This window comes from Aquarana catesbeiana, linkage group LG02 (assembly GCF_042186555.1).
Source record: "Aquarana catesbeiana isolate 2022-GZ linkage group LG02, ASM4218655v1, whole genome shotgun sequence".
Classification (NCBI taxonomy): Eukaryota; Metazoa; Chordata; class Amphibia; order Anura; family Ranidae; genus Aquarana; species Aquarana catesbeiana.
The window spans coordinates 239000618-239015411 of NC_133325.1; the positions used below are offsets into that span (position 1 = coordinate 239000618).

General features: G+C 44.4%; 1 protein-coding gene across 2 annotated transcripts in view; it reads right to left on the reverse strand.

The window, feature by feature from the left end:
• The window catches only part of TBC1D4 (TBC1 domain family member 4), a 265438-nt gene extending 252532 nt beyond the window's left edge, over positions 1–12906 (reverse strand). For both annotated transcript variants that reach the window (XM_073614264.1, XM_073614263.1), the window contains exon 1: positions 11989–12906. In XM_073614264.1, coding sequence (XP_073470365.1) covers positions 11989–12426 — 438 coding nt within the window. In that variant the 5' untranslated portion in view covers positions 12427–12906. The remainder of the gene's footprint in view (positions 1–11988) is intronic.
• Positions 12907–14794: the final 1888 nt, after the last annotated feature.

Genomic DNA, 14794 nt, shown 5'->3' on the forward strand with positions numbered 1-14794 from the left:
TGTTTTTGTTTTTTTAATAACACACACACACACACTCTCTAATGGAAATGCTAACTGTCACTTTAAATAAATCTGCTGTCTGGCTTCAGCACTACTTGAACCTTTTTGAAAGCCTGCTGAAAACCCTGCTAGCAGCTTGTTTCCATTGGCACTCTGATTAAGATCTGTGTTTAACATTTCCAAACTGGAAGCTGCGCTGTAAAGGCTGGGCTCACAAGGATGGCAAAACCGCCCCTTTGAAAAGCAATCTGTGGTGGATCACTTTTCAAAAAACAGTGGCTTCCAGGTGTACAGGAGGCAACACTGCTGCATCCCAAATGCCTGTTTTTTTTTGTTTGTTTGTTTTTCTTCCAAATGGAAATTTTGCATTGAATTACCATGCCACAATCACAAGCCAAGTGGCATCTGGGATGAATTTTTAACATGGCTTTACATGCATCAAACTTGTATAGGGCATTTCATGGGAGTTTTTTGAACACTGAACAATGCGCATTAAGACTATAGGTGGGTTTGTTAATGGTCAGTATTTTGAACTAGTGTACAAAAAGATACATATTAACATATGACTTGAGGCTACAGAGAAGTCTGCAAAGAATGTAGGTGGCATTATGCACGCAATACTAAAAACATTTTGTATTACATGGTTATCTGATGGGTTACTTCCCTGCTTGTCAACATCAAAGCAAAGCCCAGAACTAAATGTGATGTTCAAACAAAGAGAACATCAAGATGTGTGTTAAAAAAGGAAATGTATGAAAACCACAAAAAAAAAAAAAAAAAAAAAAACACAAACACACGAATACACATTTCATCACCTAAAGGAACCTAACACAATGACTATCGAGGGCTTATAGTGTTTTATTCAGAATGATGAGACTTGCAGGATTTACATACATCAACCTGCAGATATTCATATCTAGTTTTCCTATCTTTGCCAATAACATAATTGTTTACGTTAAAGTGGTACTAAAGGCAAAATAAAAAAATGACACTAATCTGTCAATAGCATTAACAAAGCAGTCTGCTTTTTTGAGTCCTGCAACAGCTTTATTACCTGTTAATCCTTCCATTAAGACTTAATGTACACGGACGTTTTACAACCTCTCATCAACGATCTAACTTGACAGATAGTAACCGCGGTTTAAAAACATCCGTTTTGCCACGTTTACATGCTGCGTTTGGAAGCGTTTTTTTTTTTTTTTTTTTTTTTACCCAAACAGTCAAAAATTAAAAACGCCTGTAACTGAAACGTGAGTTACTGCGTTTACAAGCCGTTTTACAGGCGTTTGGCGTTTCAAATGCCTCTGAACATCTGTTCTACTACACAGAGCACGCAAGTATGACACATTTGTTTATTTTTAAACATAAACAAACAAAAAAAAACAAAAAAAAAAAAACCCACACACAACAAGACTTTTATTACTTTTAAAATGTGGTAGCTGGAGTTAGACTTTACATAAGTGACCAACAAATTAAAGCCTATTTAAATCTACTAATCCATCTTACACTTCCCTATTCAGACAGTGTTATGCCCCGTACACACGGTCGGATTTTCCGATGGAAAACGTCCGATCGGAGCATGTTGTCGGAAATTCCGACCGTGTGTGGGCTCCATCGGACATTTTCCATCGGATTTTCCGACACACAAAGTTGGAGAGCAGGAGATAAAATTTTCCGACAACAAAATCCGTTGTCGGAAATTCCGATCGTGTGTACACAAATCCGACGGACAAAGTGCCACGCATGCTCAGAATAAATAAAGAGATGAAAGCTATTGGCCACTGCCCCGTTTATAGTCCCGACGTACGTGTTTTACGTCACCGCGTATAGAACGATCGGATTTTCCAACAACTTTGTGTGACCGTGTGTATGCAAGACAAGTTTGAGCCAACATCCATCGGAAAAAATCCTAGGATTTTGTTGTCGGAATGTCCGAACAAAGTCCGACCGTGTGTACGGGGCATTAAAGTCTAATGCCCCGTACACACGATCAGAAATTCTGTCAGAAAAAACTTGGCTGGTTTTTCCGACGGAATTCCGCTCAAGCTTGCCTTGCATACACACGGTCACACAAAAGTTCTCTGAACTTTCGACCGTCAAGAACACGGTGACGTACAACACTACGATGAGCCGAGAAAATGAAGTTCAATGCTCCTGAGTATGCGTCAAATTGTTTCAGAGCATGCGTGATTTTTTGCGCGTCGGAATTGCATACAGACAATTGCATTTTCGGATAGGAACTTTTTCCGACCGAAAAATAGAGAACCTGCTCTCAATCTTTTGCTGGCTGGAATTCCGCCAGCAAAAGTCTGATGGAGCATACACACGGTCGCATTTTCCGACCAAAAACTCTCATCGGAGTTTTGCTGGCGGCATTTCGGATCGTGTGTACAGGGCAGAAGGGTGTCTCAGATGATCCTCTATAGGTGGAGGAGCTACCCCAAAACAAGAAGCATGTTGCTAGACAAATTACCAGGGAAGAATAACAGACTTACTGGCAGGATCAACAGGTAAAAAAGTTACAGGGGGACTCAAGGAGCCAAGACTGCATCTGGGATTTCATTTTTATTTTGCCTTTAGTACTGCTATGATGAAGTGCGCAGTCAGATGTAAAGGCCCATACACACGATCCGAAAATCGGATGACAGATTGTCCGTCATTCTTTTGCATGCCAGTCACATATCAAAAATGGAGAGTTTACTAAAGTTACGAAAATTCTCATACGACAGAATAAAAAAATTGGAAGTGATGTCACATGTTTAAGTGTATTTCTACTGTATTTTCAGACGACAACTGTACTGAATTAACAAAAATCGTACGATCTGGTATCACACAAGAAAAAATTTTGTGCTTGTCCCATCGGATAATATCGGATGAATTGTCGTGATCGGCTCTCGAAAGCTCTGTACTAACGATCCAATTATTGTATGATTGCGTCGACAGCGGTACTTTTCGTCCGATTTTCGGATCGTGTGTATGGGCCATAACGCTGGTAGTTGTGCTCAAAACCAGAAGAAATTATTTTTAGGACTACAAAATTTTAAAACAGACTTGTAAGGCATGTGTGTACAGTGCATGGTACTATCGTAAAAACACCCATAGTAAACTTGACCTGACTTTACTTTCCACTGCTGTAACTAGGATGTGAGCTTCAGAGAAACACGCACAGAGGGAGAAGAGCAGACACACACACACACACCATTCATCATTACTCAGTCCCACCTTCTTTTGCAATCTTGCTTTTTTATTCCATACCCTTGAACTTTCACGGTGCAATCTGGTGTCTACACAATGAAGCCAGACAAGGTCAGTGGGGCCCTTTAGACATATGAACCTTGAATTATTATCTAGCTGCTAGTAATGGCAATGAGAAATCAAGCAAACCGATGACATCTGGGATGCATATATCAAAGATCTATGTCCCCTATAGAATCAGATTCTACTTTTAAAACAACACAATAGAAACAGGTATGAATGAAGGGGTGGGGTTTATTATTACTGCCCCGTCACCAATGAAGGGGGAGTATTGCTGCCACTGGCACAAATGGGTTGGGGGTCTGGCAGGGCTTATTGCTGTCTCTGAAACTAATGCTGAGGATTACTATTGCTTCTCATTACACCAATCAAATAGAGGTTTAGTAAGGTTGCCTTTACTCTGAGCTAAACGCACATTCTAGAAACCCTTGCAAGGCCATGTCTGACCGTGCATCATTTTCATACATGCTGGTATAAAAAGGAGATACGATAGCATGTAGGGGTTCCTTCCTGTTATATGCACATCTTTTCTGGGTTTTAGTAAAACACTGATGTGCATTTCCTGACATTTTTGCAACTGAATAAAAAAAAAAATTAAAAAAATTGATTTAGATGTAGCCCTCCACCTGACTTTTAGATACAAATGTGGCCCTTGGGCCCTTTTAAGGCCCCTTGCACACTAGGCGTCTAGCCTGCATGTGTTCAATCCTGGCATTTTTGTGCGCTGGGGAGGCCTAGGTGCCTACAGCCTTTCAAAGTCTATGCCAGGCTGAACTATGCTGCAGCTGGAGGCTGTAGCGAGTGCTATTCACATTTAGCACCACAGTGGAACCTCAGATTGCGAGTAACACAGTTTACAGGCATTTTTTTTTTTTTTAATTTTAATCTTGACTGCGAGTGTTGTCTCACAAGACGAGCAGGATTCACGACTCTGGGGTGAGCAGTACAACATTTGGCCAGAGGTGCGGGGGCGCCCAATTGTCTGAGCGTCTCAGAGCCTCTCAGCCACCCTCGTACCTCTGGCCACATGCGGTACTGCATAGACAAGTGGCTGTGGAATAGATTATCTGAGTTTCCATTATTTCCTATGGGGAAACTCGCTTTGATATATGAGTGCTTTGGATTACAACCATTCTTCTGGAACTAATTATGCTCGTAATCCAAGGAATTACTGCATTTGCATTCACGGGCAAGAGCCCAGAATGTAGGTATTCTGAGAATGGGACCCTGAACACTTGGACCCTATACACGACTACCACAAGGTACAGCTTTCAGCCACATCATATTTCAGCCTGCCATTGGCTTGGACAGGCTGCAGGCAGTGGCGCCATTATATTCTGCTCAGCTGTCAGGGTCAGTTTGCAATGTCTATTAGGCATTCAAGAAAATAAGCCACAGCAATGCTGTCTAAATACCTAAAAGTAACAGGAGATTAGTATATAGAGACAGTTTTTGGCAAAAATGTAATTAAATTCTAGAAGACGTTAACAAGACCCAGTGGCAGCTAAAGTAAAAAAGGAAATGTCAGAGTGTAGCACAGGGCTAGGGGGAATCTCTGGCCTGCATACGAAGTGTAAGTTTCAGCCTATAGGGAAATTCAGCATCAGGATTCAGTCAGCTGTACAACGGGGTCATCACACAAGGAACATTCTACTTTTATCAGGCCTGGAGAACCAGGGAAAATGACAAACACATACAATTAGACATTGCCCTGAAACTCATCAATTGGGTGATTTACATCAGTTGCTTCTACTGCCCTTTAATGGTAATGAATATTAAGCACTACACTGTATTAAAACTTGCTACCTGGGAGAAAATACAATAATTAGAAGATTTGTATTAGATAAAGTTAAGAGCCTATGCGAAAAACAAAAGCATGTATTGTTTTAGTTAGACATGTGTACTAGTAACCTAAATTAAAGTTACCCAGCTAAGTGCCTAGCATCAGGTGATACACAGAGATTAAACAAATCCTCCTACAAAAGTTGTACCTGTCTTCTCTTCACCCAAAGTCCAAAATTCATAAAGCTTGTCTGAGCTGTCAGAAAACAAGGGGTGGAGAGCCTTAAAAAGTGGATGTAAACTCTCACATATACCCAGTGAAGTGAAAAGCCTCAGACGATGCACAGAGAAGAAACAAATCTCCCTACATAAGTTTTACATGTATATCTGCTGTCTTCACCTTTCCATATTCTTTAGAAAGAGCACATGATGTTAGAAATTTTCTGGGCAAGTGTCAGGGAATACACTGTGTGTGTGAGCTGATTGGAGGCAGACCCCCCCCCCGCCTCCACATAGGCAGAGGAACAAAGAAACTTGCAGAGCTGTACTGTGAATAGACAAGCTCTCTGTCTCTAATTTTCCACCCGACACAAAATTTCCAGCTGCTTTTATCTTCTGTGAGCAGAAAGACACTGGACTTTTGAGCTTTGGAGAGAGATAAGTAAACACTACAGATATATGTGCTCAGGTCAGATTTCATGAATGGGGTTTACATCCACTGTAAAATTACACACCGCAGAGCTCTGGGAGGAGAGCTCTGGGAGCTGGGACCCCCCACACACACACACACACACACACACACACACACACACACACACAGGAACAGAGCTGAGGCTGTCAATCACAGGCCGTGTGCTGGATATCTCGTCTGTCACCTTTTTTGTCTTGGTGTCAGGAAAAGATTGGTCGTGGATGGGTCTTCCAGCATGAAAATGACTCAAAACATACCGCCAAGGCAATAAAAGAGCGGTTCAAGAAAAAGCACATTGCCAGTCTCCAGACCTTAACCTCTTGCCGACCGTCCGCCGCAGTTATACTGCGGCAGGATGGCACAGGCAGGCGAATCGCTGTTATGGTACGTCGCTACCATAGACGGCCATTAGGGGGCGCCCCCCGTGCTCGCCCACGGAGCCGATGCGAGTACAAAAGTACAATATAAGTAGCACCATCACAACGTCCAGGGAAGCAATCCTATATGAATCATTTCCATAAGGTAGAGATCTCCCTCTGACATGGAAGATAAGCCCACTTCACCTAGCATCTCTCAACCTTTTAACATGGAAGCACTAAAAGTGTGATGCCTATTAGGATATCCTGTACATCAATGGTCAACAACTCCTGTCCTCGGGGCCTACTTACAGGCCATGTGTGCAAGATAAGTGAAATACATCACAGGTGATATCATTTGCTGCTCAGTGATTGCAGTATTCTAGTCTGCATCTCCCCAAGGTAATACATAAAACCTGGCCTGTTAGTGGGCCCTGAGGACAGGGTTGATGACCATTGATGTACAGGCTTTCCCTGCATTGAAGTGCATGTTTCAGTGATTCATATACTGGAGATTTATATTACAACCCTCAAGCAATAACAAGCTACTGAAAGTATTAGAGATGACATTCAATCTTCTTATCACCATGGTCTGATGCAATGCTGATTACCGACTATTTGATTAATATGGACACTGGAAGAAAAAGGTCAGTAAGGTACTTGCTGACTAAACATTCTGATTTAACCTCCAAACAAAATAAATGCAATAAAGATATAGGATATAAAAGGGATTTAAATAAAATCAGTTAATTAAACATTCAGGCCCCAAACATACAGTTCAGCATTACAACACACTATCAGGACTTTATAAGTACAGAGGTGCGGTCATTCATAGCAACCAAAATAACAGTTAGAACATCTATAGGTGGTGCCACTTTGTATAACAAAAATAGAGCACAATGCTTTGCTATACACAATGGAATCTATCAAGACTATTTGCAAATTATTTCACAATTAATATCTTATTTCCTGCGCTGACCATGCATATCAGTGGTTCCACTTATAGCCAACATCCCCTCTTCCCCCTTTACTGGAAACTAGGCAGGTAACTGACCACCACCCTGCATCTGATTATTAGATTATTTGTTGGCCTAATCATTTAACAGATTTATTATTAAAATTTCTCATCAATGACATTTTCTTTTTTTTGCTCTGTTGTGACTGTAATCTCAGGTTTTTATTGGCCAGCTGTAATGGCCTTTCTACAGACCCTTGCTCTACAAATGTTGAATTGCGCCATCTTCACTGGCCAAATATTGTGGCCTTATGTTTGTTAATTGCATTCTTACTAAATAAAAATAGTCCATTGATTGTTTATGCTACATTCATAGGGGCGGCTGCCAGCAAGAATCAGTGGGTGAGATTTATTAAAACCGGTGCACAGACTCTAAAGCCTCGTACACACGGTACGATTGTTGGACAACCGAGCGTCGGATTTTTGCCAAAAGGGCATGTGCCAGGATCGTGTCTTGTATACTAACATTACACAATTGTCGTGCCCAAACACATACGTAGTGACGTACTACGAGGAATTTCAGTTCTTGTGCGCCACCCTTTGGTCCCCTTCTGCTAATTTCGTGTTTGGTGAGCATTGATTCCGACCATGCGTGTTTGGACTTTCGACTTTTGTGTGATGGATTTGTGTACTGACCATCTGAAAATCTGACATGGAGCTGTCGTTTGGCAAAAATTTACTAGCCTGTTATCCAACATTTGTTGGCCGAAAATTGGCAAATAATTGTTGAAAGGAGCGTGCTAACTTCGGACAACAGCCTGTCAAACGACAATCCCCTTCTGATTTTCGTACCGTATGTACCAGGCTTTATGCAGCTGTGCATAGTAACTAATCAGCTGCTATGTTTAAGGCCCCTTTCACACTGACAGACCAATCGAGTCCCCCTGTCAGCTTTTCAGGTGGACCGGATCGTACCATCCATTGTTGTCCATGGAGCGGCGGGTGTCAACGGACATGTGTCCATTGACTCTAAAAAAGAAAAAACAGACAGATGGGGGATCCGTTTCCCATCCATCTGGCAGATCCAATCGGGTGACAGTAGGATGGAAACGGACAGGCAGTCCATTTCCCTCCGACAGCATTTTTTACTTTTTGCTATAATAAATATCCCCAAACATGTTTTTAATAATCAAATTTCTTCATCAGTTTTGGTCAATATATATTTTTCTACATATTTTTGGTAATAAAAATCTCAATAAGTGTATATTGATTGCTTTGCACAAAAGCTATAGCGTCTACAAACCATGGGAAAGATTTATGGCATTTTTATTATTTTTTTTTTTACTAGTAATAGTGGTGATCTGCCATTTTTATCAAGACTGCAACATTGTAGCGGACAGATTGGACACATTTTTGGGACCACTGACATTTATACAGTGATCAGTGCTCTAAAAATGCACCGATTACTGTGTAAATGTCACTGGCAGGAAAGGGATTAACACTAGGGGGCGATCAAGGGGTTAACTGTGTTCCCTCATTTCTGTTCTAACTGTAGGGGGAAGGATGTGACTAGAGAAGGAGACAGATCGTTGTTCCTAGTTAGTAGGAACACACGATTTGTCTCTCCTCACAGAACAGGGATTTGTGCGTTTACACACACACACGTCCCTGCTGGCTCTCCTGCCCAGGAACACATCGGTTCCCCTGCAGTGCAGCGGCGCGTGCGCCTGCTATCCCTGCTTAAAGGGCCGACATACAGCTACGACGGCTCACGGGAACGTGCCGACCTGCCGCAGTATACTGACGGCGGCTGGTCGGCAAGTGGTTAAGGTGGCACTTTAGTCATTTTTTCATCTATTAAATCATCTGCCCTTGCATTTTTTTCTGCCAGTAAATACCTTATACAGCCCACTTCCTGTCTCTTGTCTGGTCATTAGCGTAGGCTTATGACATCATGCACAGCTCTCTCTCACTCTACTGAGAGTTTTCAAGGAAGGGGGAGGGGGGGGATGAGTCATAAGAGGGCCAATGAGAGCTGCAGAGCTGAAGGTGTGTCTGTGTACATCCAGGAAGTGAACAGGCAGCAGCTTCAGCTGCCCACAGTTAAAATGGTTGCAGCCAGACTCAGTGGAGGGAAATTTCTGCAGCATATTTGGCAAGTACAGAATCACAGTATATATAAAATAATATGCAAAGTGGTTGGAGGAAAGCTTCAGAATGGCAAAGATGTTTTTTTTATTACAAATCATATGAGCAGACTGCAGTTCCTCTTTAAGGATAAGTCCACCTTAGTAAAAATAAATAAATGCACATCTTTTTGCAGGTAAAAAGGATGTGCATTTATTTATTTTTATTAGGAGCCTATAAAGCATTGCACCCAAGATTAGCAGATCCTGGGTGCAATCTCAGGCTCTTACAGACTGTCAGTGTAGCTGTCTGCTCATACCTCGTACAGGCAGACAGGCAGTAGGGGGTCAACCGATTATCGGTGCAGCCGATATTCACTTTTTTTTGAAGCATCGGTATCAAACTTACTGATGTTACCATTATTGCTTCAAAGGGGTTGTACTGGTGTGATGCCTGCAGCTGCAGGGATCACCACAGTACCGTTCTTTAGAGCAGACAGTCGGCTTTCTTTTAATAACAACCAATGCGGCTCGGCTGTTATTACAAGCAGCAGGAGGGGGCATCCCCCCCTCCCGCTGCTCCGCCCGGGTCTCCCGTCCCACGTGGAGGCCCGAGCAACCAGCCGCCATGTCTGTGGATCTAGTAACCTGGAATCGATGTCATGACCGGATTACTGGAATCCTAAAGTGGCCAATTTTAAAAAATAAAAAGTATTCAAAAACGCCAATCTTGACGTTTTAAATACTTTCAAGTGCAGAGGAGGGGTTGGGGTCTTATAGACCCCAGATCCCTCCATAAAGAGCACCTGTGCTGCCTATTACTGTCACGAGGGATGTTTACATCCCTTGTGACAGCAATAACAGATAAAAAACAAAACCAAAAAAAATTAGAAGGACCATGTAAAAATAAAACGTTTAAATTCACAGAACATTGGCACCTGATATCGGCTATCGGCCTGAAAGGCAACCGAAAAAATCTGTATCGTATCGGCCCTGAAAAAAAACATGATATCGGTCAACCCCCAGCAGGCAGTTACTGAATGGCAGGAAGCATCAATGAACTACCAGGGTGCTCATCAGCACCCTGGTAGTTCATTGAGAACTGCAAGCCGTCAGCTGCAATAGTTAATCGTAGATCCCCCATTCACATTTAAATTGCGACAGTGGGTGCGGGGAGTAGATCTACAGCCCACTGTCACAACAGGGACTGCTGCATCGGTAACATGTTACATCCGGAATACAGGTCTAACATGTTATGAAAAGGGAACTTATCCTTTAAGGCCCCTTTCACACGACCGTTCTGATCAGGTCTCCCTGTCCGTTTTTCAGATGGACCTGATCGGACGGTCCATATACCCCTGTGTCCCTTAACACCCACCCACTTCTGATTCAGGCTGCTAAGCACAAATGGGATCTGTTCTCATCGGTGTAAGTGGATCAGAGGTAGTCGGGTATAAAATGGACAGCGGAGTCTGTATACACCCGACTGCCCATAGAGCAGAGTGGGCTCTGTCCTTGTCCGCTCTGCATAAACTGAGCAGACACAGACCTGTCATCCACCCACTATGCTCTGATCAGCAGGGGATAAGTGGATCAAAAAGAAAGGCGCCTTATTGTCAAAACGGAACAAGTTAGAAGCCGATTGGTAGAGATGGGCTCGGGCGTGTTTGGGATCCCACCTGCCCGATCCCAGCAGGAAGCCAACACTGCACACGGCTAATCACAGGCAGTGAGAAATTTCTCGATCTGTGCATCTGCGAATCAGGAAATGTCTCACTGCCAGTGATTAGCGGTGTGCAGTGTCGGCTACCTGGCGGGATCAGGCAGGTAGGATCCCGAACGCGCCCGAGCCCATTCCTACCAACTGGTTACTATGCACAGCTCCACCAGATTCTGTGTGCACCAGTTTTAGTCGTTCTCCCCCAATATATTGTTTCTGGCGGATCTAAACACTGCATGCAGACTGTGTGTGTCAGCATGACAGCTGCTGCACACTGTTGCATGAAACAGCAACTGTCAGATTTGTATTACCTACAAATCAATGGCCAGCTCACCAGTTACTTGTGAATAGAGACTCTGACCAATCCTGGATGCAGAAAGTGTGCGCCCAGTGACAGCGTTTCTTGGCCACAGTTAATTGGCCAGTTTCTATGCAGCCAAAGCACAGAGGGCAGCCGGTTACAGAGGGGGTGTATAGCCGCCTCTGAATGTAGAAAACTGTCCACCCATGTGAATGTAGGCTTACAGTGTGCACTGAAGCAATAGTTTGCATCTTCTGCGGGTTTGATTTTGCTGATTTTTCATTTTTAGTTGAGCAGCATTAGTGAGAGCTGAGACACGAGATGATGTGATGTTTCCATGCATACGAGCATGATGAGATCATAGCAACAGCACTTTGTGAGCTGCACACAGAAAAGTGTCAGCTTCAAAATACAATCCTGCAACACAGTCCTTGAAGTACAACAACATTATCAATCAAGAGAACTGTAGTGCAGGAAACCAAAGGTTTGTAATGACAAGTTGAAGGAACGTGTTAGGCTACCTTCACCCAAGGGACTCACCACCACTTCCTACTTCTCTCTGACAGCAATACAAAGCTGTCACATGGTAGCATTAGGCCAAAACAAAACGCATGTATCACATGCACGTCACCAATCATGCTCATTAAGAATCTTTGATACTAAGGATAGAGCAACCTTCATTCATACTGGTCATCTAAGGTCACTTTATGTAACTTTCTACAAAAGTGTGATGACACGCAATTGCGTGGCTTCTTTTTTTTTTTTTTCTACCATTTATAGGAGGAATTTTGAAACTTCTCACCTGACCGGGGTCAGTAGCCTTGAAGACGTGACAGGTCATCTCAGACTCTGGGTTATCAGGCTGAGTTTTAATCAAGTAGGCAAAGTAAGAGGGGTCTTGGGTGTTGTGGATGAAGCGAGCGATGTGCTGTGCTTTGTGTTCGAAGATAAAGACCGCCGTGTTGCCGTTCAAGGCTGGCACACAACGAAGGTGCGGGGCCACTAGCATCAACTGCACCTCGCGACAAGGGGCCACGAAACCGGGGGGCTCCTGTCTTTCGGCCCTTCTGCGAATTTCTGCCACTAGCCACGGCAGCATGGGCAAAGTCGTCCTACGGTCCAGAGATGACCACCCAACATACCACAGGCGGAATCTCTTATCCCCTTTGGTCATCCTATCAGGGGATGGTTGCTCCTCCAGCAGGGGGTGACACTGGTCTGCTGAACTTCTTCTCTCCATGATTGCTCCTCAAGACAACACAGATCCTAGTAGTAAAACACAAACAAAAAAAAGAAATGGGCAGGGTGATGATCCTTGCAGTGGGACGGATGGAAGGCTTAGTTGTGGAAGGGGTCTTGTCTAAGTCCAGACATGGAAATGTCATCAGAAGGCACAGGAAGGAATAAGGAGTGGGGTAGGATGGCTGAAGTCAGGCACATGGCAGGGGCATGCACAATTATGTCTCTGGGATCTGCTTCCCCATACAAGCCCTGTATGGACGGAGCTTCCTTCTCCCCTCCCTCTAGAAGACGATCGTCATGACAGATCCTGCAGATCAGCTTCTCCCCACCTCCTGGGTTGTACTGCCTGCCTGCCCACCGCTCCTCATTGTCTGCCCTCCAGGCTCCAGGCACGCTGTCAGCGGATGGGACATAGAGTGAGGCTGCAGATTTCTTCCCAGGAATCCCCTTCTCCTGCATGGAGGAAAGCCCTGATTGGTGTGACAACTCACTCCTCCCTGCAGCCCCCACCTCTTCCTTCCACAGCATGCAGAGTGTCTGCTTTCATATACACACCCCCTGCCTGACACAACTTTCATCACCTCAACGATTCCCACTTCTCCGGCCCGCAGTGTGAGAGAGAGGAAGAGAGAGGTGCATACTGAGAGCTTCATAGTGGGGACTCCATAATGAGAGCTCCGTAGTGGGGACTCCATACTGAGAGCTCCATAGTGGGGACTCCATAATGAGAGCTTCATAGTGGGGACTCCATAATGAGAGCTTCATAGTGGGGACTCCATAATGAGAGCTTCATAGTGGGGACTCCATAATGAGAGCTTCATAGTGGGGACTCCATAATGACAGCTCCATAGTGGGGACTCCATAATGAGAGCTCCATAGTGGGGACTCCATACTGAGAGCTTCATAGTGGGGACTCCATACTGAGAGCTTAATAGTGGGAGTACTGAGAGCTTCATAGTGGGGACTCCATACTGAGAGCTTCATATTGGGGACTCCATACTGAGAGCTTCATAGTGGGGACTCCATACTGAGAGCTTCATAGTGGGGACTCCATACTGAGAGCTTCATAGTGGGGACTCCATACTGAGAGCTTCATAGTGAGGGCTCCATACTGAGAGCTTCATAGTGGGGACTCCATACTGAGAGCTTCATAGTGAGGGCTCCATACTGAGAGCTTCATAGTGGGGACTCCATACTGAGAGTTCCATAGTGAGGACTCCATACTGAGAGCTTCATAGTGAGGACTCCATACTGAGAGCTTCATAGTGAGGGCTCCATACTGAGAGCTTCATAGTGGGGACTCCATACTGAGAGCTTCATAGTGAGGGCTCCATACTGAGAGCTTCATAGTGAGGGCTCCATACTGAGAGCTTCATAGTGGGGACTCCATACTGAGAGCTTCATAGTGGGGACTCCATACTGAGAGTTCCATAGTGAGGACTCCATACTGAGAGCTTCATAGTGAGGACTCCATACTGAGAGCTTCATAGTGAGGGCTCCATACTGAGAGCTTCATAGTGGGGACTCCATACTGAGAGCTTCATAGTGGGGACTCCATACTGAGAGCTCCATAGTGGGGACTCCATACTGAGAGTTCCATAGTGAGGACTCCATACTGAGAGCTTCATAGTGAGGACTCCATACTGAGAGCTTCATAGTGGGAGTACTGAGAGCTTCATAGTGGGGACTCCATACTGAGAGCTTCATAGTGGGGACTCCATACTGAGAGTTCCATAGTGAGGACTCCATACTGAGAGCTTCATAGTGAGGACTCCATACTGAGAGCTTCATAGTGGGAGTACTGAGAGCTTCATAGTGGGGACTCCATACTGAGAGCTTCATAGTGGGGACTCCATACTGAGAGCTTCATAGTGGGGACTCCATAATGAGAGCTTCATAGTGGGGACTCCATAATGAGAGCTCCATAGTGAGGACTCCATACTGAGAGCTTCATAGTGAGGGCTCCATACTGAGAGCTTCATAGTGGGGACTCCATACTGAGAGCTCCATAGTGGGGACTCCATACTGAGAGTTCCATAGTGAGGACTCCATACTGAGAGCTTCATAGTGAGGACTCCATACTGAGAGCTTCATAGTGGGAGTACTGAGAGCTTCATAGTGGGGACTTCATACTGACAGCTTCATAGTGGGGACTCCATACTGACAGCTTCATAGTGGGGACTCCATACTGAGAGCTTCATAGTGGGGACTCCATAATGAGAGCTTCATAGTGGGGACTCCATAATGAGAGCTCCATAGTGGGGACTCCATACTGAGAGCTTCATAGTGAGGGCTCCATACTGAAAGCTTCATACTGAGAGCTTCATAGTGAGGACTCCATACTGAGAGCTTCATAGTGGGGACTC